Below are 25522 nucleotides of genomic sequence, written 5' to 3' on the forward strand. Positions count from 1 at the left end.
AACAGATCGTTTGACCATTTGTTCGGCCCCCCGAACTGACCACAATGCATTGCAGCGCTGAACAGTGCATTGCAAGCCATAATTGGTTGAAGCTGGGCACTTCAAAGAGAATAGTAATGTGGCGTGCATAGTGCCCCCACACCCTCCTATCAGGCCCTGTTCTGAGACACATTCCTGTCTGAATATTGTGTCTGGGTTTCAGGCAGACTGAAACCCGGACACATGATTCAAAACCCGAACTGTCTGGGTGAATCCCGGACAGGTGGCAACCCTAAGCATATTGCACCAAGCTAGTATAAGCTTCCTTAAGTCTGTGGCACCCAGCTAGTATAAGCTTCCTTAAGTCTATTGCACCTAGCTAGTATGAACTTTGAAGTCTATCACATCTACCTAATATGATATCTGTAGTCTATGGCACCCTTCTCTGCAGTCTATGGCACCCCTCTAGTATGATCTCTGCAATCTATGGCACCCAGTCCGTATGAGCTTCATAATCTGTTATATCAGCACCTATGAATTTTGAAGACAGCAGCACTTAGTCCATACATGCGCTGTGTACTGTGGCACCCAGATTGTATCACTAATGGTGTGCAACAAGTGGCACCCAGCAGTATGAATCATGCATTGGCACCCAGCTAGGATAGTCCTGTACTGTGTGACCTCCCCCAACACACACACATATACACATGCTGTATATGCACACACATATACAGTATATACACATATATGTACACACATGCATACACACACACACATATACATATATACACACATACACATGCATGCACACACACAGTGCAGTGCAGTGAAGGGGGGGTTGGCGTTCAGCAGCTCTGTGGTGCCTCTGGGATCTCCTCCCGGCTAGTAATTCACTTCCCTGTGTAGTGTGGAGGGGCCTCTGACCTGGGCAGGTATCGGCTTGTACACTGAAGCTGATTAATGCCCGGGTTAGAGGCCCCTCCCCTCTCAGTTGTACACAGGGAAGTGAATTGCTAGCTGGAGGGAGATCCCAGGGGCACCACAGAGCTGCCGATCGCCAAACCCCCCCTCCCCCACTACATAGTGATCTGACAGCCAGGGGTGCAGAGGGAGATGCTGGGTCTTGAGCCCCACCACAGTGGTGGAACACCAGGGCCCAGTCTCAAGTGTGACTGCTGCAACCCTGGTAGTTCTGCCACTGACACCAACTTTACACAGTTATTTTAATTCCAGCCACCCACCAGATCACATAGCAGATTTCCACTCAGCCCCAAACAGTTTGCAGGAAGATACTGACACACTCTAGGTAGGCTGTCAGACATTCATGAGCTTATGAGCCAGAGTATGTACAGCTAATATCCTAGACCCCAGTGTACATTTATTTACATGAAGTCATTACACATCTAGGAATGGGGGTAGAGCACTAGTGGCACTGACAAATGACATCAGATTTTCCAAAAATATAGGCACGGGGTGTGTAGGACCTTAGGCTCTGTAAAACAATAAGCAGCAATAAGCACACAAGATTAGACATGTGCAATTGTTTCAGTCCAAATATAAATTTGGACGAATTTTTGGTTATTTGGAAATTCGGATGTATCCGAATCTCTGAATAAAATAGTAATGAATTTCACTGAAATTCTTTTTTTTTCATCTGGTATATTTGTTTTCTAACAAATTCTAAATTTTCAGAACAATTTTAATCGGTCGAAAATTGATTGATGATCCAAATTCTATTTGAAAAATAGCTGGTTGCTAAGCAGCAGCCACCGTGTCCTTAAAGAGAAAGTAAATTCTTCCTGTTTAATTGTACCTACAGGTAAGCATTGGGGGTATTTCCTCCAAATGTTGATGAGGACAAGGGCCTCTTGCCCACAACCCTGGCCCGGTGTTTGTGGGGGTGCATGGGGTGATTTATCGGAATCTGGAATCTCCCTTTAACAAGGGGGCCCCCAGGCTGCCCCCCATGTAAATGAGTATAGGGTACAAAGTTCCCCTACTCATTCACCAAAACAGTGTAAAAAGTGAGTAAAAACACATCAGTTTTTGACAAATCCTTTATTAAAGAAAACAAAAATAAATAAATGTCTCCCAGAGTAGATAAAAAAAAAGAAGAGCTCTGCACTCAACGAAGGCTCCTGCCGTCAACCAGCTCTGCCCTCTGACAGTTCTTAAATAACTAAGGGGCGGGACCACACAATGATGTCACTGGGTGACCCACCCCCTTGTAAAGTCATCAACCCAGTGTCACGAATGTCACGTCTACCTCAATGCAGGTGGTCAGACACTATAGCTAGCTACTGTGTGCTTAACCTATAGCAGCCCCCTTTCCCTTAAGGCAAGTAGGCCTACCAGTACTTGGTTGCCCCCAGGACTTATACACAATACTATAGTGCCTGGCCACCACACCAGGGCAGATGCGAACAGAGCAAACAACAAACAACAGACTACTTGCAGTTTAGCAGACAGATAGCGTGGTTCTATGACAGTCCAGGTAAAAGGCAGGTTGAGTTCAGGGAATAGTCCAATATCCGATCCAATGACAGTCTAGGTAAAAGGCAGTCTGAGTTCAGGGAATAGTCCAATAACCGATCCGGGTCATACACAGGGCAATCCAACAGCAAAGCAGGGCAGACAAACAGGAGACTTGATCATGAACAATGCAGGTAACTCTGTCTCTATCACAAGCAAGGAATAGAGTGTTTGGTTTGCTTATTTTAGGTGACTGAGCAGATCAATCACCTTGCAGGTGAACATAGAAAGGGGGAATGCAACAGCCAACACCCGGATGCTGGAATGAGGAGCAGGAGCACTAAGTGATCCTAACACCTAGCCCCCATGTTGAGGGCATGTGGCCTAGTATGGTTCAGGAGGGGGGCTCAGTCCTCCCCCCTCTCATGCTCGGATAAGGGTCTGGTAGGGATTTTGGGGGGCATGCCATTTTTTTTTTTTAATTGGTCCGGGGTTCCCCTTAAAATTAATACCAGACCCGAAGGGCCTGGCATGGATAGGGGTGACCCCCACGCATTTATTTTTTAAATTTTTACTTGCCAGAAATTGTTTTGTTTACATTCAGCTGTCAGTGGGGAACCCCGCTGATAAGTCATCGGTTGATAAATATGCAACAGCCGGCTTGCCGGCCCACTCCTTAGCAGCCAATTATTTTTCAAATAGAATTTAGGTCAGTCCATCATTTTTCACCTGATTCGAATTCTAATTGCTCCAAAAATTTGAAATTCGTTAGAAAATGAATAAACTAAACAAGGTGAAACAAAACAAATTCAACAAAAAAATCGAATAACGAAACAAAATTAGTTCAGCACATGTCTACAGATCTTTGATGTTTGGACCACCTAAGCAAATAAGCTTGAATGTAGAGATCTTGAAAAATCAAAAAGGAATTGAACAAAGTATGTTGATGTACTGTATTTATCGGCGTATAACACGCACAGCTTCAGGAAAAAAAAACGTAAATTTTAAATAAGGAACTTTGAAGCAAAATAAGGGTCAGTGCCCATCTGCAACCTCACCATTGCCATTAATGCAGCCTGATAAATGCCCACCTGCAGCCTCACAAGTGCCATCAATGCAGTCTCATCAGTCCACATCAATGCAGCCTCACAAGTGCCATCAATGCAGCAGCCTCACCATTGCCATCAATGCAGCAACCTCACCATTGCCATCAATTCAGCAGCCTCGCCACTGCCATTAATGCAGCAGCCTCACCATTGCCATCAATGTAGCAGCCTCACCATTGCCATCAATGTAGCAGCCTCACCATTGCCATCAATGGAGCAGCCTCACCATTGCCATCAATGTAGCAGCCTCACCGTTGCCATCAATGCAGCAGCCTCACCATTGCCTTCAATGCAGCAGCCTCACCATTGCCATCGGTGTAGTCTGATCGATGCCCATCTGAAGCCTTGCGGGGAGAAGGAGGGATTACATACAGTGAGAATCTCCTATGATAGACAGAACAGTGGTCCTATGGCGGCCCAGGAGACCGGACTTCCTATTACAGAGGCCGCCAAGTAAACAGGAGATTCTCACTGTATTTATTCTGACGGCGCACGTCCCAGTCCCCTCCCTGTCCCCACGAGGCAGCTAAAATTGAAGTATTGGTGTACAACACGCACATGCTATTTGCTCCCAATTTTCAGGGTGAAAAGGTACATGTTATATGCCAATAAATACAGTAGTTAGAGTGATACCTGTACTTGCCCTCCCTTTTGCAAAGACAGCTATTGATAAGAAGGCCTGGTTTTGCAATAGGCACTGCAACTCATCCTAAGGCTGGGTTCACACCTATGTGAATTGGATGTGGGTTTCCCCGCATCCAATTCGCATAGCAGGAGAATGTGATCGTCTCTCTACGGAGCTGGTTCACATATCTCTGGGGCGTCTTTGGCTCAGTTTCAGGGCTAAATTCAGGCAAAGATTCGGCCCTGATTCGTCCCTAAAACGGAGAACAGGGACATACAACCGGCGATCCGTGGCCGGTTTAGGCGTGATCCGAGCCTAAATGTGTTCAGTAGGGTTGAGGTCAGGGCTTTGCGCATGGCCATTTGAGTTCCTCTACATTAAACTCAATAAACCCCAGCAAGTCCTCTGAATCCTCTAATTGACTAGCCATATACTGATTTTATTTTTTTTTTCATTCAGCCCTCTGAACTAACACATTCATCCACCCCCACAATCGAAGTAGATGGAGGATTTCTCCCCCAGCCAGGACACTGTATTCTGACATTGGCACTTACAGTTGCTAATTGAGTAAAGTTTTCCAACATGTCCCTTCAACAGAAGTCGATAAAACATTCAACATCTGTCGAGCGGGGACAGCGACACACTGATCAAAATTTGTGTTGAACTGGCTGAATTTCGATCAGTCTATAGCCGGATTTATCAGTACTTTATTTATGAAGCTCTTTGCTGCTAGACAGCTGAGTGCTGCAAAGACTCTTCACAGAAAGCCTCCCGGGCCAGTTTATTCACGCACAGTAGATTTTGTATACACTCATGTAGGAAGCCTATTTTTTCTTGGTCCCAACATGGACAATCAGGACAGATTTTGCTATCCTGTATAGAGGTCCTTAGTACTGTCTACCTGTTAACTGTGGTTTAAAGAAAGTGTTAGAAAATTTAGGAATAGGTAAAAAAAATTAAAAGTAAGAAGAAATACACAAAACACTCCCCTTGTTCAAAACTCTATCAGCTGTCCCCTTTGCCAATACACTGTGTGTTTAAAAGTATTTGAACACCTCACCATCATGCTTATATGAGCTTGCTGGATATCCTAATTTATAGATTTGGATTTGGATTCCCTACCACTGACAGGTATAACAGCCTCTACTCTTCTGGAAAGGCTTTTCATAACATTTTAGAGCGTGTTTGTAGAATAAGTGCACATTCAGCCAAAAGAGCTTTTTGCAAAGTGAGGTAGTTTTCAATCACCAATCTGTTTCACCTCTATATCTGTCAGTAGGATTTAGATCAGGGCTTTATGCAGGCCACTTGAGTTCCTTCACTCCAAACCATGTCTTTATGGACTAGACCTTGTGCACAGGGGCACAGTCCTGCTGGAACAGCCTCCCACAGACTGTCGCCACAAGGTTGGAAGTGCTCAACTGTCTATAATGTATTTGTATGCTATAGCATTGATAGCATAATTTACTGGAAGCACCACCTGTTTTTATTGAAAAAAAAACCATATATATATATATATATATATATATATATATATATATATATATATATATATATAACCTCATATAGGTATCACGTGTCTACACGCCTATGGACAATTATTGTATAATGGGGAATGCAGCAGAAGCTGCCTGACAACATAGATAAAGCTGCTACATGTACTGGAAATATCCACTATACTAGACTGAGTAATATTCTTACTTGTTGTAAAGCATTCCTTATAGAAAGTTTCTAATTTGTTCCTCCTCTCTCCAATTAAAAAAACAGTTTAGGACAGAGTTCAACTTTAATTTGTATAAAGCACTTTATAGTTATTTTACAACCACAATATATTAGTACAATATAATTGACTAATTAAGGAGAATAATATATCAGACTGAACCTGTCTGGTCCTTGGGGAATTAATTACAGATAGCAAGAGCTCCTATATATACTGGCATGTTCAGAATTCTACCTCAAATCATTTATCACATATGGAAACAAAACTTCTCACATATTTTATAATTCACTACATTTTTTAGACATAATGGACATTTGGATTAATTCTAGCTAAAGCTGAACTTACAGTTTTAATTTAACATTGGTGTTATATTTCCCTTGAAAAATGAGAAACAAATTCTTCAAACAAAAAAGTACATAATGCTAAAAGCCTATGTGTACATGGACACAAAGAATATCATGCAGGGGAGTTTAGAGGCAGGACAAAAAAAACACCTGAAGCCCCTAGAAGTAGCTGCAAAAATGTTCAATGTGCATGAGGTCTAAGGAGCAATAATACCTGTTCATCCTATAAAGGCTACTCTTCCAGCTTAGCAGTACAGCACAGTAAGTGTGTTTTACTTTTCCTCTCTTTCAGCACAAATATATCCATGCTAAAATCAACATTTGTGATCAGTGGATATAGTAAAGCCATTGCGTATGTACGAGCACCATGGAAACATCAGTAATCAACTCTGGTAAGTGCATATTATAGGATGAAGATGTCTACAGATCTTCACACAATACACTAAAAACAGTACTGCATAAATATTTGAGCTGCATTTTGCAAAACATCCTCAGAGAGAAATTTATCTCTAGAATCTGGTTAATTGTTTTTAACATTTTTATTTCATTGAAATGTTTGTAAACCAGACACATGTTACATATTTTATCATCAAAGGAATATCAGAAGCACCCGAGCTGCAGGTTCCGATCTTCCTTTTGGTTCTGATTATATATATCATCACTCTTGGAGGTAATTTGACCATATTTATCCTGGTCTGCTTGGATCATCACCTCCGCACTCCAATGTACTTTTTCCTGGCCAACCTATCTATTGTGAACATGTCTTCTTCTACAGTCACCCTACATAGGATCCTAGTAAATTTTATCACACAAGATAATACTATGGGGATTTTTGCATTTATGATGCAGTGTTACTTTTTTGGCTCTTTATCGGGCATTGAACTATTTATACTGACTGCCATGGGTTTTGATCGATATGTGGCTATCTGTAAGCCTTTGAACTATCACGTGGTCATGAATTTTAAAACCTGTGGTTTTCTAGCTTCATTCTGTTGGCTGTTAGGTTTTATACAAGTTATTCCTTATTCTATCCTAATGGCTAATATCTCTTGTTACTCAACCAATGAAATCAACCACTTCTGCTGCGACCTCACTCCTGTAATAGAAATAGCTTGCAGTGATGTCTCTTTATTGAACACCCTGACTTTTATACAAGGGATAATTCTATTTATCATAACTCCTTTTTGCCTTACATTCATTTCTTACCTTTTTATAATTATCGCTATACTAAAAATACCTTCTAATTCTGGCAGACGTAAAGCCTTCTACACATGTTCATCACACCTCACGGTCATCGTACTGCTATATATGACTCTGATTTTACAGTATCCAATACCAAGTAATGGCTTGGGCCTAACTAAACTTTTCTCCTTGTTTAGTGTTGCTATTGTCCCCATGCTGAATCCATTTCTATACAGCTTAAAAAATAAAGATGTGAAATCAGCTTTTAGACGAAGGATGTAATAGAAAAAAACTGTACTATGAACACCAATCTCCAGTAAATACATACTTTAAACTTGAATGGTTTTGGTATTTTTAATTTAAAAAAAAAAAAAATTTTTTTGAATTTTATAAAGGTAGAAATAAACTGCTTTGAACCCATATATTAGTGACAAGACAAATGTCCTATAACAGGCCTATTATTTTAATTTGAGTTCATGGCCAGACTAGTATGTATGACAGACAAGATGTCCTATTGTATTGCATAAGTTGACTGGTCCATCTCTTTGGAAAGCAGCCATATTATCATTAAGGTGTTATGTAGAAATATAATGTAGCAAACATTTAAAAATGAATAGTGCCATCATGGAAGCAAACCCTTATCTATAAAAAGAACAGCAGAAGAAAAGTGTAAAGTGTTAAAGCATACGATAACCCAAATACGGAAATGAAAATATATTGCATTTTACCTGCCCTTAGATGTTATGTCTGCATTAGTTTTCTTTTTCCCCTTTTCACTTAAACTGGAAATTCATTTTAAAACTAAAATCTCTAAATCTACAGGCATCCACAATCTAAGACTAACCTATCTAGCCCTGTAAAGAAGAAATCAACATACATATCTTTTCTGAAGCCGATCAGGTCCAGTCTCCATCGGTGGAAGCTCTGTGCGGGAGACAGCCGACAACGGCTGGGAAATACCTGGGAAGTGATGTCACTCATAGAGTTACTATTGGGGTTCTGTTGTCAGCTGCCTCTTCTGCACCCGCCTCCACAGAGAAGCCGTCACTGATAGCTCAGCGTGAGACCGGACCAGACGGGAGCAGCTTCATAAAAGGTATGTATAGCGATTTTTGCTATACATGGCTAGATGGGTAAGTCTTAGGTCGTGGCTGCAAGTAGACTTAGAGATTTTAGTTTTAGGAAAAACTTCTATTTTCATTTTCACATGGTGATCTTGCCAGTAACACACTTCCTGTACTAAGATGACAATGCTGACTCATTGTATTGTATCTATGGAGGTGCAACGCTATCACCCTGGAAGATAATTTTGTTAGGACTACAGAACACCTCCCTCATCTCCATAAAATAGCATTAGGTGCTCTGTAATCATCAGAAAGAGTCAGTAAAAATGCTAACTGATGAGAGTGCAGCCCAGGCAAAGAGCATAGGAAGTTATCAGCTCACTAGATTTTTGGCAGCATAAACAGGTAATTTTTGCACTTATTAATCAGATATAACACTTTTAATGGTGTATTTAACAAAATAAAACTGAACAAATAAGAAAAGTTCATAATTAGGGTCAGAGGCATAATTATAGATCATGAGGCCCAATTGCAAAATGCTGATGGGACCCCTGAGAGACCTTCCTATTGTCATTGATCCTAACATAAAGTCTAAATCACGGACAGGTAGCAGGAGAATTGGCATAGAAAAAAAAGCTGAAGTAGCAATAATAATGCTCATGACAATATTTTATATTATGACATATTTGTGGGCACTCTTGCACACAATTGCCCTATAACCCTAATACAAACTTCTTTAAATTGTGTTTTTTTGCAGAACTACAGATAGCTGTCATTTTTTTAGCTGAGGAGATACAGTGGGGCAAAAAAGTATTTAGTCAGCCACCAATTGTGCAAGTTCTCCCACTTAAAAAGATGAGAGAGACCTGTAACTGTCATCATAGGTATACCTCAACTATGAGAGGCAAAATGTGGAAACAAATCCAGACAATCACATTGTCTGATTTTTGAAAGAATTTATTTGCAAATTATGGTGGAAAATAAGTATTTGGTCACCTACAAACAAGCAAGATTTCTGTCTCTCACAGACCTGTACCTTCTTCTTTAAGAGGCTCCTCTGTCCTCCACTCATTACCTGTATTAATGGCACTGGTTTGAACTTGTTATTAGTATAAAAGACACCTCTCCACAACCTCAAACAGTCACACACCAAACTGCACTATGGTGAAGACCAAAGTGCTGTCGAAGGACACCAGAAACAAAATTGTAGACCTGTACCAGGCTGGGAAGAGTGAATCTGCAATAGGCAAGCAGCTTGGTGTGAAGAAGTCAACTGTGGGAGCAATAATTAGAAAATGGAAGACATAAAAGACCACTGATAATCTCCCTCGATCTGGGGCTGCACGCAAGATCTCACCCCGTGGGGTCAAAATGATCACTAGAACGGTGAGCAAAAATCCCAGAACCACATGGGGGGACCTAGTGAATGACCTGCAGAGAGCTGGGACCAACGTAACAAAGGCTCCCATCAGTAACACACTACGCCGCCAGGGACTCAGATCCTGCAGTGCCAGACGTGTCCCCCTGCTTAAGCCAGTACATGTCCGGGCCCGTCTGAGGTTTGCTAGATAGCATTTGGATGATCCAGAAGAGGATTGGGAGAATGTCATATGGTCAGATAAAACCAAAGTAGAACTGTTTTGTAGAAACACAACTCGTCGTGTTTGGAGGAGAGAGAATGCTGAGTTGCAACCAAAGAACACCATACCTACTATGAAGCATGGGGGTGGCAACATCATGCTTTGGGGCTGTTTTTCTGCAAAGGGAACAGGACGACTGATCCGTGTACATGAAAGAATTAATGGGGCCATGTATCGTGAGATTTCAAGTGCAAACCTCCTCCCATCAGCAAGGGGCATTGAAGATGAAACGTGGCTGGGTCTTTCAGCATGACAATGATCCCAAACACACCGCCCGGGCAATGAAGGAGTGACTTCGTAAGAAGCATTTCAAGGTCCTGGAGTGGCCTAGCCAGTCTCCAGATCTCAACCCCATAGAAAACCTTTGGAGGGAGTTAAAAGTCTGTGTTGCCCAGCGACAGCCCCAAAACATCACTGCTCTAGAGGAGATCTGCATGGAGGAATGGGCCAACATACCAGCAACAGTGTGTGACAACCTTGTGAAGACTTACAGAAAACGTTTGACCTCTGTCATTGCCAACAAAGGATATATAACAAAGTATTGAGATGAACTTTTGATATTGACCAAATACTTATTTTCCACCATAATTTGCAAATAAATTCTTTAAAAAAATCAGACAATGTGATTGTCTGGATTTGTTTCCACATTTTGTTTCTCATAGTTGAGGTATACCTATGATGACAATTACAGGCGTCTCTCATCTTTTCAAGTGGGAGAACTTGCACAATTGGTGGCTGACTAAATACTTTTTTGCCCCACTGTACTCCAGGACTTTAAGACTCCATGCACACTGAACCTCATAAACGGCCGTTTTTGGGAGTTTGGGCGTTTTTTTTTTAACAGGCCATAAACTACCCTCTACGTTATCCTATGTGTCCATGCACACATGGACATTTTTGGATGTTTATCAGCAGTGGAGTTTATAGGCTGTTTTCTGAACGCCATAAAATCGTGTTCAGGAGTCGTTTTTTTCTGACCACCAAAAATGCCAAATGCTCATAAACGCTGATAAACTTCGATAAACGCTCAAAAACATGGCTCACCAGTGTTTTTTAACGTTTTTGATTCATTGAAAAAAATAAAATAAAAAACAACTTTAAAAAAAAACCCGCTAAAAAACGCTAACTCGGAAAAACGATAAAAGACGCTAATAAACGTTAAAAAACGTTGAAAGACTCACTGCAAAGCTACTGGAGTGTTTATAACGTTATTTTAACATCCAGTGTGCATGGAGCCTTACAGCTCGAGGAAGACTCCATTAGACATATAGGGTTAATTTCATTGCTGGCCAAGATGACCAGAAGCTCTGAGGACAATAATTTTACACTATTAAAACAGCTAAGCAAATATCCTTTGCTGCACAGCCTGTAAAGATGATCTGTAACTAGCTACAGTCATTCTGGAATCTTCTTATGTACTGTACATCTGACGTCCAAATTATTATTTTTTTTTAGACAGATAAAGCTTTCTTTTGTTGGTATGCAATCACCACTGTTTTGTTTTTGTTTGTTTTTTTTTTTTGCTATATAAACAAATCTTACTGAAATGTTAAAAAAAAAAAAAAATCAAAAAACACTTTTTTCTTTGTTTCTGTTATAACATTTTGCAAATACATAATCAAAAATGTAATCTTTCTTCATAAATATGAACACACATACACCAAGTACACAGGTTAGACTGGATGGACCAATGTCTTTATTCAACCTTACCAATTATGAAACTAAGAAACCATAAATTTAAGACAAAATGTATTCTTCTACATATCTTTGGTAAAAATAACACAAATCAGTATATATTAGTCTGTGTGAAAGCTAGAGTAACAAACTACTATGGTAAAAACTACAAACTGTAGCATATATATATATATATATATATATATATATATATATATATATATATATATATGAAAATGTATCAGTCCTGTTAAGATGACTCTCCTACCTAGATTGGTCTACCTCTTTCACTCCCTCCTTGATCCCAATCAGAAGGGATCACCTTCAGTCATTTCAAGGTAGGATAATCAGATTTCTCTGGAGCAAGACAGGGTACCGCTTCTGGCAACAAATTCTGTTTAGCCTTAGATCCTGGGGAGGACTAGGGCTCCCAAATTTGATATGGTATTACCCTGCTAAACTCTCATATATAATAGCATGGGAGAGTAACCTTCAAGAACACCGGGACATGGAGGAATGGCATAGAGCTTTCTCCAGATCCTTCAAAGGAATCTATAATACATCCCTAATTGAAGTGAGTCTTAAGGTGCTGATGGTATCTGGTCCCAACAAGACTAGATTCTTCCTCTCCTCTATGCTTTAGAGTAGGGATGAGCTGAACACCCCCCTGTTCACCAGAACATGTGAACAGGCAAAAAGTTTGTGCGAACATGCAAGCCCTAATGCCACGTACACACAAGCGGACTCTCCGGCATACTTTGTCCGGTGGACCAGAGTCCGCCAGACAATCCGATCGTGTGTAGGCTTCGGCGGACTTTTTTTTCCCAAATGTCCGCCGGACCTAGATTTGAAACATGTTTTAAATCTTTCCGTCGGACTCAGTTCCTGACGGAAAGCCTGTTCATCTGTATGCTGGTCTGACGGAAAGCCCGTTCGTCTGTATGCTGGTCCGGTGGACCAGATACGACGCAAGGGCAGGGTATTGCATCTCGCGCTCGCTGCAATAGGAAAAGCAAATTTTCCTATTGCGGCGAGCGCGGGGCATACCAGGCCCTTAGGTCTGGTATGGATTTTAAAGGGAACCCCCTACGCCGAAAAAAACTAGGTCGCCCCTAGAATCCATACCAGACCCCGATCCGAGCACGCAGCCCAGCCGGTCAGGAAAGGGGGTGGGGATGAGCGAGCGCCCCCCCTCCTGAACCGTGCCAGGCCGCATGCCCTCAACATGGGGGTGTGTGCTTTGGGGAGGGGGCGCCCAGCGGGGCCCCCCCACCACAAAGCACCTTGTCCCCATGTTGATGAGGACAAGGGCCTCTTCCCGACAACCCTGGCCGTTGGTTGTCAGGGTCTGCAGGCGGGAGGCTTATCGGAATCCGGGAGCCCCCTTTAATAACAGGGCCCCCAGATCCCGGCCCCCCACCCTATGTGAATGAGTATGGGGTACATGGTACCCCTACCCATTCACCTAGGGGAAAGTGTCAATAATAAAACACACTACACGGGTTTTTAAAATAATTTATTAGGCAGCTCCGGGGGGGTCTTCTTCCGGCTTCGGGAGTCTTCTTCCGACTTCGGGGGTCCCTCTAGTTCCTCTTCTCCCGGCGTCCGGTTGGTTCTTCTCCGCTCTCACTGGCCTCTTCTCCCCGTGTTCCAGTTCTTCTGCCGGCTCCTCCGCTGTCTTCATGCCGCTCTTTTGCCAGTGGAGGCCCGGACTTCTGGGCTTCTTGGCTTCTTCTCTTCTTCTCTTCTTCCAATGTTGACACGACGGTCTCTCTGGCTGGAATGCTCTCTGAGCGCTCCGATGTGACTTATATAGGCGGAGACCCCGCCTATATGCTGGGACTGTGACAGCATAAGGGGGCATGGTCAATGACCACGAAGCCCAGAAGTCCGGGCCTCCGCTGGCAAAAGAGCGGCATGAAGACAGCGGAGGAGCCGGCAGAAGAACTGGAACACCGGGAGAAGAGGCCAGAGAGAGCGGGGAAGAACCAACCGGACGCCGGGAGCAGAGGAACCGGAGGGACCCCTGAAGTCAGAAGAAGACCCCCGAAGCCGGAAGAAGACCCCCCCCGGAGCTGTCTAATAAATTATTTTAAAAACCTGTGTAGTATGTTTTATTATTGACACTTTTTCCCTAGGTAAATGGGTACCTAAGGGCCTGGTATGCCCCGCGATGGGGCTCGCAAGGTGTCAATCTCGGCGAGATTGACTTCCCTTTCTAGTCCCGTCGTACCCGAGTTACATTCAAAATGAACGGACTTGGCCGTGTGTGGGCAAGTCCGTTCATTCTGAAAGTCCACCGTAACTCCAGCGAAAGTCCGTCGGAAAGACGGGCGGACCTAGCCTGCTGGAAAGTCCGGTCGTGTCCGGTCGTGTGTAGGCAAGTCCGTTCGTTCAGGTAGTCCACCGGAAAGTCCGGCGGAAAGACCGTCGGACCAAGTCTGCTGGAAAGTCCGCTCGTGTGTACGAGGCATTAGTCTATGGGACACGAACATGAAAAATCAAAAGTGCTCAATTTAAAGGCTTATATGCAAGATATTGCCATAAAAAGTGTATGGGGACCCGGATACTGCCCCAGGGGACATGTATCAATGCAAAAAAAAGTTTTTAAAACAACAGTTTTTTTTCAGGAGCAGTGATTTTAATAATGCTTATAGTGAAACGATAAAAATTAAATATTCCTTTAAATATTGTGCCTGGGGGTCCCCTTAGTCTCCCTGTAAAGTGGCACATCTGTGTGATGTGTACAACAGTGCCACTGCAAAATGACATTTCTAAAGGAAAAAATGTCATTTAAACTTGCTCGCGGCTGTAATATATTGCCGGCTCCCGGAAATATAGATGAAAAATCAAGGAAAAAATCCCTTCAGGTCTCGTATGGAATTTAGGGGGAACTCCATGCCAAAATTTTTTAAAAAATTGGCATGGGGTCCCCCCAAAATCCATACCAGACCCTTTTTCGAGCAAGCAGCCTGGCAGGCCAGGAAAGGGGGGGGGGAGAGCAAGCCCCCCCTCCCCTCCTGAACTATACCAGGCTTCTTTCCCTCAACATGGGGAGGGTGCTTTGGGGTCCTATTTTTCGGGTCCATCGGGTGGTGTGATTGAAGATGGATGGACATCGCGGGACACTTTTTTTTTAATAAAGGAATTGTAAAAAACTGACTGTTGTGGTTTTTACTTTTTGACACTTTTGTTTGGTGAATGGGTAGGGGTACAATGTACCCGATATCCATTCACATGAGGGGGAGGGTGGGATCTAGGGGCCCCCTTGTTAAAGGGGGCTTCCAGATTCTGATAAGCCCCCCAACCACAGACCACCACAACCACTGGGCCAGGGTTGTAGGGATGAGGTCCTTGTCCCCATCAACATGGGGACAAGGTGCTTTAGGGGGGACTCCAAAGCACCCTCCCCATGTTGAGGGCAAGTGGCCTGGTATGGTTCAGGAGGGGGGGAGGCGCTCGCTCGCCCCCCCTTTCCTGGCCTGCCAGACTGCTTGCTCAGATAGGGGTCTGGTATGGATTTTGGGGGGAACCCACGCCATATTTTTTTTACATTTGGCGTGGAGTTCCCCTTAAAATCTATATCAGACCCAAAGGGCCTGGTATGGACTGGGGGGGGGGGACCAATGCTGTTTTTTTTTCTTAATTCTGTCATAGGGTTCCCCTTAACCACTTCAATGCACCATTTCATACTCTGCACTGACTGCACTGTATATATATATATATATATATATACTAGACTGCCTGCAGTGTATATAAAGTATACACTGCAGGCACTATATATATATATATATATATATATATATATATATATATATATATATATTAATACATTGTCTGCACTGTATTTATATATTCTACACTGACTACACTGTATATATATATATACAGTATATACTAAACTGCCTGCAGGCCACTAACTAACCTGACTAATCTTGCTCAAGTTCTCTCAAAGCATGCGGGATGGAGCTAAACCCCTCTAACATATGTTTTGTCTTTGTCTACTGTTAAGAGGAAATCAGACAGTTGTCTCTTTAATGTTCCAACTATTGCTCATGTTCGTATTATACTTCCACGCATGATTGGAAATGTCATTGTCATAGCTATTTCTGTACTTTAAAAGCAAAAAAAAAAAAATTTGAAATATGTATAAAAATAGTACACAAAACACTTGCATTGTTCACAATTCAACTGCTGTTTTGTCAATACATAGCATGTTCAAAAGCATGACCCAGGGGTGGGCGGGATGGGCAGCTGCCCTGGGCGGAATGATTTAATTATAGGAAGAGGGCGCTGTCTGCAGGGTGTAACCATGCCCAGCACAGAATGTGCTGCAGAGTGCCAAATCTAACAGAGTAGGCAGAGAGTGGCTTTGTTCCTGCGTGTATTCTAGATCGTAGCACTGCACCCGCCCCCCGGCCTGCACAGTGCACTGTACAAGTCCCTGATTGACAGTAGAGTTGAGTACGGGGGGGCGCATGAGGTTGGGAAAGCATATCAATGCTTTCCTATGATTCCAGATACATACATCTTTCCTGCTCCTCTGTTTGCTTGGTCAGCGGCTTCTGCTTCCCCTCTCCATTCATTTCTATCACTCCTACTTTCAGTGTCCCGATGTCCGTGTGAAATCGCCAGATCCGCCCCCTAGCCTCTTGTTTTTTTCCTCCCTGCTCTGCCTGGACAATGTGGAGGTGACGCCTCCTCTGTGTTGTGACCCCTCCTCTCCTGTGACCTTTCCCTCGGGTCCCCTCCTCTCCAGTCCTACTGTAAAGTGAGTGGTGTCTCTCTCCTATGTCTCTGTGCTGCTGAGGCTGCCACTACTCAGCTAACAGGTAACCTTCTTTCAGGCATGATATCACAGTTCTAGCTGTGAAGACAACTGTTCTTTCGGATTCTGTTTTTATTAAGGACCTTTTAAGATGAGGTGCAGACACGTGGCTACCATGCAGGGCTGTCTTTAACAGCATGGGAATGCATGAGCATTGTGTGCATCCCTGTGCTAGCACCCATTCATTTCTACTGGGCTTGCATGCACACAGCCTCTGTAGTCTAATATGACATGCAGGTTTGGGTCCCAATAGAAATGAATAGAACACTGGCACAGGGATGCACAAGAGAGCCCTGCACGGGACACACGTCTGAATAGGCCTAAACAACTCATGTACATGGAGGCTTAGTGATTTCCCCAGCTCCCCAGGCATCAGAAACAGACAAGGATTTTACACAGGAGCTACTAAGTCTGGACATTGATGGAAATTCAACTGGTTCACCAAGGACTGGATGAGTTTCAATCCATCTATGGCCATTCCTGCTAAAGAGAAGTCGATCTAATATGATCAACTTCTCTCAAACCAGCTTGTTGGAAAATTTTCCTTTGATCTGCATCGCTAATCAATGTATTCTGACCACTATCACAATGCAATGTCTCAGTGGAGAGGATTCCTCCATCCACCTCACTTATGTGGATGAAGGGATCGGCTCAGTTTTTTTCAATCACACACTAAGACCCCTTTCACACTGGGGTGGTGGGCGTTAAAAATATCAATCAAATCAATTTTGCAGCGCTATTCGGCCTCTAGCAGGGCGCTTTTACCGAGAAAGGGTTAAAACCACTGCAAAGCGCTGCTGCAGCAGCGCTATGTCGGCCGTATAGCCGTGCTGCCCATTCATTTCAATGGGCAGGAGCTGTGAAGGAGTGGTATACACACCGATCCTTCACCGCTCCAAAGATGCTGCTAGCAGGACTTTTTTTATCGTCCTGCCAGCGCACCACTCCAGTGTGAAAGCCTTTGGGGCTTTCACATTGGAGAGACAGCAGCGGCTTTTTCAGGGCGCTTTGCAGGCGCTATTTTTAGCGTTAAAGCGCCTGCAAAGCTCCCCAGTGTGAAAGGGGTCTAACTGATCAAAAAAACTGATCCATCTATGGCCAGCTTACCATTCACTATACAATCTGATTGTACAAAATATTTTGGATCTACCACCAGCTATGGGGCCTGCCTGATTGGATACTACTAATTGGATAATGAATTGTTTAGGTTTGTCCTCATTTTACAAAGTTTTGGTAAATCGAAGGGAGATTGTGCAGAAATTGTACAATCAGATTGTAAAGTGTATGCTCACCTTTACTGTTCATGTGTATGATTACTAAGAATGACAAATGTTTTTCCTGACACATTGTCTAAAGCAGGGTACACACTATTAGTTTTTTTTTTGTTCAGCCTGCTGGAAGAAAAACTAATAGATCCCTGCATGCACACAGACAAGGTGGATTCAGAAACCTTCCTCTCCCCTCTGTGTTATTGTACTCTGACAGCAGGACTCCTCCACTGATCATAATACACTGATCAGCGCTGCAGTCCGCTGATCAAAGGAGGATTTCCAGCAGGACCATTTGACAGAAGCCAAGGACAGCTTCAGCTAGTTCTTGAGCTCCATTTACAGTCTTCAGAAATCAACCTTGGGCAGCCATTATTGCTATTACTCCTTATTGACTGTAAACCAAACCATTATCAAAGAAATCTAATTGGCTCCATGTGTGTGTAATACTGCTGTACTCCGCAACCTTTACATATGTTTTGGTGCGCTGCACATGCTTCAACTAGCTCCGCCCCCTGCTCAGGAGGGGGGGCGCATTTTGGCATCTTCGCCCTGGGCACTGAATTACCTTGTCCCACCACTGGCATGACCATCATACTTTATATGAGCATGTTGGACATTCCAATCCAAACATGGAGACTTGGAGTTTGTTTACCTACCATTTACCGGTATAACAGCCTCTACTCTCCTGGAAAGGCTTTCCATAAAATTTTAGTGTGTGCTTGTAGAATGAGTGCCCATTCAGCCAAAAGAGTTTTTTGCAAAGTGAAGTAGCTTGAAATTGCCAATACAATTCACCCCTATATATTTCAGTAGGATTTTGATTAGTGATTTGTGCAGACCACCTGAGTTCCTTCACTCCAAACTGGGCCGGTACAAGGGGGGCGGATGCCCTGGGCTGTACAATTTGCTGGAAGGAAGGGGGGCGCAGGTGGAAGTGCCGGTAGTGTGCTTCACAGTATACACTAGCCGCTAATAGCTGTACTGTAGTCTGTACCTGTAACAATGTGTTGAGTGCGCTCCTGCACCCGGCACAAGCCTAGACAGACCACTAGGCCTTCTTTGTCAGCACTTCACTCCCCCCATGAAGGCACTTCATAGTCCCGTCCCCAGTGACGTACCAACCGACCGCCCCGGGTGCCACACATTGGGGGGTGTTAGCCCCCTCTTGAGTGAGGCGGTAACAGCAGCATGCCAGGCTCAAGCAGTGGAGCTGTGACAGCCAGGGCATGGAGAGGTGAGCTGTGACAGGGTGCGGGGGTACCAGTGTGCAGACCATACCCAGGTGACTGACACCTAGGGCCAAACGCTGGATTCACTCTGCCGCTCACAGCAAAGGAGTGAGACAGTGAGCAGCAGTGATTAGAGGAAGGCAAATGCTGGACTAACTTTTCAAGTTAACCAGCAGGTGATTGGTTGCTAGGTGGTTCTAGCAACCAATCATTAGCTTGTTAATATGAAAAATTAACTCCAGCAGTTCCCGCCCTCTGTTCAGCGCTGCTGTGTCTCCAGCTCTGCATGCATGCCCCAGTAAGGTAGGAAGGGGCAATGTGCAGGGGTCCAGAGCTGGGGTTGTGTGTAATATGCAGGGGTCCAGAGCTGGGCGGGTGTAATATGCAGGGGTCCACAGCTGGGGGGTGTAATATGCAGGGGTCCAAAGCTGGGGGGTGTAATATGCAGGGGTCCAGAGCTGGGGGGTGTGTAATATGCAGGGGTTCAGAGCTGGGGGGGTGTAATGTGCAGGGGTCCAAAGCTGGGGTGTGTAATGTGCAGGGGTCCAAAGCTGGGGGTGAAATGTGCAGGGGTCCAAAGCTGGGGGGGTGAAATGTGCAGGGGTCTAGAGCTGGGAGGGTGTAATATGCAGGGGTCCAGAGCTCGGGGGGTGTAATGTGCAGAGGTCCAGAGCTGAGGGGGTGTAATGTGCAGGAGTCCAGAGCTGGGGGGTGTGTAATGTGCAGGGGTCCAGAGCTGTGTGTGTGTGTAATATACAGGGGTCCAGAGCTGGGGGTGTGTGTAATATGCAGGGGTCCACAGCTGGGAGGGTGTAATATGCAGGGGTCCAGAGCTGGGGGTGTGTAATATGCAGGGGTCCAGAGCTGGGGGGTGTAATGTGCAGGGGTCCAGAGCTGGGGGTGTGTGTAATATGCAGGGGTTCAGAGCTGGGGGTGTAATATGCAGGGGTCCAGAGCTGGGGGGTGTGTAATATGCAGGGGTCCAAAGCTGGGGGGTGTAATATGCAGGGGTCCAGAGCTGGGGGGTGTAATATACAGGGGTCTAGAGCTGGTGAGGTGTGTAATGTGCAGGGGTCCAAGGCTGGGATGTAATGTGCAGGGGTACAGAGCTGGGGGGTGCAATATGCAGGGGTCCAGAGCTGGGAGGTGTATAATATGCAGGGGTCCAGAGCTGGTGGGGTGTGTAATGTGCAGGGGTCCAAAGCTGGGGAGTGTAATGTGCAGGGGTCCAGAGCTGGGAGGGTGTAATATGCAGGGGTCCAGAGCTGGGGGGGGTGTAATGTGCAGGCGTCCAGAGCTGAGGTGGTGTAATGTGCAGGGGTCCAGAGCTGGGGGATGTGTAATGTGCAGGGGTCTAGAGCTGTGTGTGTGTGTAATATGCAGGGGTCCAGAGCTGGGGGTGTGTGTAATATGCAGGAGTCCACAGCTGGGAGGGTGTAATATGCAGCGGTCCAGAGCTGGGAGGTGTGTAATATGCAGGGGTCCGGAGCTGGGGGGTGTAATATGCAGGGGTCCAGAGCTGGGTGGTGTAATGTGCAGGGGTCCAGAGCTGGGAAGTGTAATTTGCAGGGGCCCAGAGCTGGGGGGGTGTAATGTGCAGGGGTCCAGAGCTGGCAGTGTGTGTAATATGCAGGGGTCCACAGCTGGGGGGTGTAACATGCAGGGCTCCAAAGCTGGGGGTGTGTAATATGCAGGGGTCCAGAGCTGGGGGGGTGTAATGTGCAGGGGTCCACAGCTGGGGGTGTGTGAAATATGCAGGGGTCTAGAGCTGGGGGGGTGTAATATGCAGCGGTCCAGAGCTGGGAGGTGTGTAATATGCAGGGTCCGGAGCTGGGGGGTGTAATATGCAGGGGTCCAGAGCTGGGGGGTGTAATATGCAGGGGTCCAGAGCTGGGTGGTGTAATATGCAGGGGTCCAGAGCTGGTGGGGTGTGTAATGTGCAGGGGTCCAAGGCTGGGGGGTGTAATGTGCAGGGGTCCAGAGCTGGGGGGTGTAATGTGCAGGGGTCCACAGCTGGGGGTGTGTGAAATATGCAGGGGTCTAGAGCTGGGGGGGTGTAATATGCAGTGGTCCAGAGCTGGGGGGTGTGTAATATGCAGGGGTCCAGAGCTGGGGAGTGTAATATGCAGGGGTCCAGAGCTGGGGGGTGTAATATGCAGGGGTCCAGAGCTGGGTGGTGTAATATGCAGGGTTCCAGAGCTGGTGGGGTGTGTAATGTGCAGGGGTCCAAGGCTGGGGGTGTAATGTGCAGGGGTCCAGAGCTGGGGGGTGTAATATGCAGGGGTCCAGAGCTGGGTGGTGTAATATGCAGGGGTCCAGAGCTGGTGGGGTGTGTAATGTGCAGGGGTCCAAGGCTGGGGGGTGTAATGTGCAGGGGTCCAGAGCTGGGGGGTGTAATGTGCAGGGGTCCACAGCTGGGGGTGTGTGAAATATGCAGGGGTCTAGAGCTGGGGGGGTGTAATATGCAGCGGTCCAGAGCTGGGAGGTGTGTAATATGCAGGGTCCGGAGCTGGGGGGTGTAATATGCAGGGGTCCAGAGCTGGGGGGTGTAATATGCAGGGGTCCAGAGCTGGGTGGTGTAATATGCAGGGGTCCAGAGCTGGTGGGGTGTGTAATGTGCAGGGGTCCAAGGCTGGGGGGTGTAATGTGCAGGGGTCCAGAGCTGGGGGGTGTAATGTGCAGGGGTCCACAGCTGGGGGTGTGTGAAATATGCAGGGGTCTAGAGCTGGGGGGGTGTAATATGCAGTGGTCCAGAGCTGGGGGGTGTGTAATATGCAGGGGTCCAGAGCTGGGGAGTGTAATATGCAGGGGTCCAGAGCTGGGGGGTGTAATATGCAGGGGTCCAGAGCTGGGTGGTGTAATATGCAGGGGTCCAGAGCTGGTGGGGTGTGTAATGTGCAGGGGTCCAAGGCTGGGGGTGTAATGTGCAGGGGTCCAGAGCTGGGGGGTGTAATATGCAGGGGTCCAGAGCTGGGTGGTGTAATATGCAGGGGTCCAGAGCTGGTGGGGTGTGTAATGTGCAGGGGTCCAAGGCTGGGGGGTGTAATGTGCAGGGGTCCAGAGCTGGGGGGTGTAATGTGCAGGGGTCCACAGCTGGGGGTGTGTGAAATATGCAGGGGTCTAGAGCTGGGGGGGTGTAATATGCAGCGGTCCAGAGCTGGGGGGTGTGTAATATGCAGGGGTCCAGAGCTGGGGAGTGTAATATGCAGGGGTCCAGAGCTGGGGGGTGTAATATGCAGGGGTCCAGAGCTGGGTGGTGTAATATGCAGGGGTCCAGAGCTGGTGGGGGGTGTAATGTGCAGTGGTCCAAGGCTGGGGGGTATAATGTGCAGGGGTCCAAGGCTGGGGGGTGTAATGTGCAGTGGTCCAGAGCTGGGAGGGTGTAATATGCAGACTGGGAAGGATATCTAAACAATCTGGAGCTTTGGCCCGGTTATTGTAAATGAAGTGCAGATTGACCAATCTTTGCTAGGGGGGTCACACAATTTCTGGTAAACGCAGCATGAGATTTGGCTGGTGACACCTCCTATCCTATCCTGCTTTCCATTACTATCACGATATGTGGGACTCCTCATCCTGATTATTTTCTTGGAAAATCTTTTTGGGACTATAGTTAACAAGTTTCCTGGAATGAATAATTATATCACATGTTCATCACGTTTTCACACGTATAATTTAGTGCTGCACAGTTTGTATTGTATTTCTTATATGTCAAGTGTGTGGACATTGTGCATAACAGCTGTTTCTTTGTAATTTTTTACTATTAGCACAGATTTATTTTGGTTTTTAATAGTTATACAACGCTTCTAATATTTGCCTGCTCTGTCTAATTAAAAAATGTTTTAAGACAGAGTTTAATTTCCAAAAGGCAACTTTCTATATTTATTTTAGAACTAGAAATGTATGTACATCAATATAACTGACTAATTAGGATGAATGATATATCAGCCCAGTCTGAGCTTTCCTGGAATCTGGGGAATTAATTACAGACAGCAAGGATTACTATATATACAGGTATATTGTTCAGAATTTTACACTGAATCATTCATCTACTATGGAAAAGAAACTGCACACACAATTTTTTATTCACTTTTTTTTATTTACTTACCTGATACCTGCAATTAAACATTGGAGTCATGTTTACCTTGAAAATTAGAACAAATTATTCAAACAAGAAAATACAACTTTATCATTGACAATTTTTAAAAGTAAACTTTTATTTATTTTTTTTTTTTTTTTGTATTCTTATGAAAGTGATCACTTAATTTAAGTAATTATATCAATATACTTTTTTTATCAATTCATGTTACTATTTTAAAAACCCATATGAAGTGTGTATTTGAAAATATACAAGGTGAGTTGTATTTGATCATTTCCTATAAATACTGTGCTTCTGGTTTAGCAGCATGGCAGAGTAATTGTGTTTTACTGCTCTTTTCAGTCAGTGCAATTATATTGATATTACAATCAATAATCTGTGGTCAGTGGATATATTGAAGTCAGTGAATATGTAGGAGCAGCAAGGAGGTAACATTAGTTCAACTCTGATAAATGCATATTGCAGGATAAAGAAGTCTAATGATTACATTACTCCATGTACAGTACCCATTAAGATGCCTCCACAGAGACCTTCATATTCAATATTATTAAAAAAAAACTGCATAAATATTTGAGCTGCATTTTTGCCTCTGAAGTCAAGTTAAAATATCTCTAAGCGTTTTTATTTGATTGAAATGATTGTAAATCAGACACATGTTACATATTTTATCATCAAAGGAATATCAGAAGCACCCGAGCTGCAGGTTCCGATCTTCCTTCTGGTTCTGATTATATATATCATCACTCTTTGTGGTAATATGACCATATTTATCCTGGTCTGCTTGGATCATCACCTCCACACTCCAATGTATTTCTTCCTCGCCAACCTATCTATTGTGAACATGTCTTCTTCTACAGTCACCCTACATAGGATCCTAGTTAATTTCATCACTCAAGATAATACTGTTGGAATCCTTGCACTTATGATGCAGTGTTACCTTTTTGGATCATTATCGGGTATTGAATTATTTATCTTGACCGCCATGGGCTTTGATCGATATGTGGCTATCTGTAAGCCTTTGAACTATCAATTGGTCATGAATTTTAGAACTTGTAGTGCGCTAGCTTCATTCTGTTGGTTGTTAGGTTTTTTACAAGTCATTCCTTATCCTATTCTAATTGCTAATATCTCTTGTTACTTATCCAATGAAATCAACCACTTTTGCTGTGACATTGCTCCTGTGATAGAAATAGCTTGCAGTGATGTTTCTGTTTTGAACACCTTAACCTTTATACAAGGGATAATTCTGTTTACCATAACTCCATTTTGCCTTACACTAATTTCCTACCTTTTTATAATTATCGCTATACTAAAAATACGTTCCAATTCTGGTAGACGTAAAGCCTTCTACACATGTTCATCACACCTCACTGTCATCGTACTGCTATACCTGACTTTGATTTTACAGTATCCAATACCAAGTAACGGCTTGGGCCCAACAAAATTTTTCTCCTTGTTTAGTGTTGCTATTGTTCCCATGCTGAATCCATTTCTATATAGTTTAAAAAATAAAGATATGAAGTCAGCTTTTAGAAAAAGGGTATGATAGAAACAACTCTACTATAAACACAATCTCCAGTAAACACATATTATTTTACATGGTTTTGTTTTTGTTTTTTTTTTTTTATATCTTTATTGCATTTTTATACTGTAAAGGTAGAAGTAAACTTTTATGAACCTACATATTAGTGACAGGCTAAATGTCTTACAATCCTTTGTAGCACCTTTCTCGTATAGGAAGATAGGCAAATTTAGTTTGGCTTGCTCTGTAATCAGAGATGCTGAGGTTGGTTACCTGTGTCTGTTTATGGTTCAGCTGGTTGTGGATTTGATTGGAAGATTCTACACAGGGGTAGAGGGAAACAGAGTTTAGGGCAGGAAATTCAAATACCCAAAAAATTGCGCTTGTAAGACCGCTGCGCAAATATGGTGTGACATAAAGTATTGCAACGACCGCCATTTTATTCTCTAGGGTGTTTGAAAAAAATATATATAATGTTTGGGGGTTCTAAGTAATATTTTCTAGCAAAAAAAAAGATTTTAACTCGTAAACACCAAGTCTGAAAAATAGACTTGGTCCTTAACTAGTTAAAGTGGTTCTAAAGCTTTAGGATTTTTCACCTTAATGCTTTCTATGCATTAAGGTGAAAAATCTTCTGTCCCTCAGACCACCCCCCCTTTTTTTTTACCAGAGCCCGATCCGATCCAGCGATGTGCACAGCTCCAGCTGCTGTCTCTCTCCCCATTGGACAGATTGATAGCAGCAGGAGCCATTGTGGGCGGGGCTAA

The 25522-nt window shown here is 44.3% G+C and overlaps 2 protein-coding genes across 2 annotated transcripts; both read left to right on the forward strand.

The window, feature by feature from the left end:
• The first annotated feature begins 6798 nt into the window (after nt 1-6798).
• Nucleotides 6799-7710, forward strand: LOC141108940 (olfactory receptor 6C3-like). The gene has a single exon (XM_073600902.1). The coding sequence runs from the start codon at nt 6799-6801 to the stop codon at nt 7708-7710; it is 912 nt and encodes a 303-aa protein (XP_073457003.1).
• Nucleotides 7711-23867: 16157 nt separating this feature from the next.
• Nucleotides 23868-25317, forward strand: LOC141108943 (olfactory receptor 6C3-like). The gene is made up of 2 exons (XM_073600903.1): nt 23868-24775; nt 25287-25317. The coding sequence occupies exons 1-2, from the start codon at nt 23868-23870 to the stop codon at nt 25315-25317; spliced, it is 939 nt and encodes a 312-aa protein (XP_073457004.1).
• Nucleotides 25318-25522: the final 205 nt, after the last annotated feature.

This window comes from Aquarana catesbeiana, linkage group LG09, assembly GCF_042186555.1.
Source record: "Aquarana catesbeiana isolate 2022-GZ linkage group LG09, ASM4218655v1, whole genome shotgun sequence".
NCBI lineage: Eukaryota > Metazoa > Chordata > Amphibia > Anura > Ranidae > Aquarana > Aquarana catesbeiana.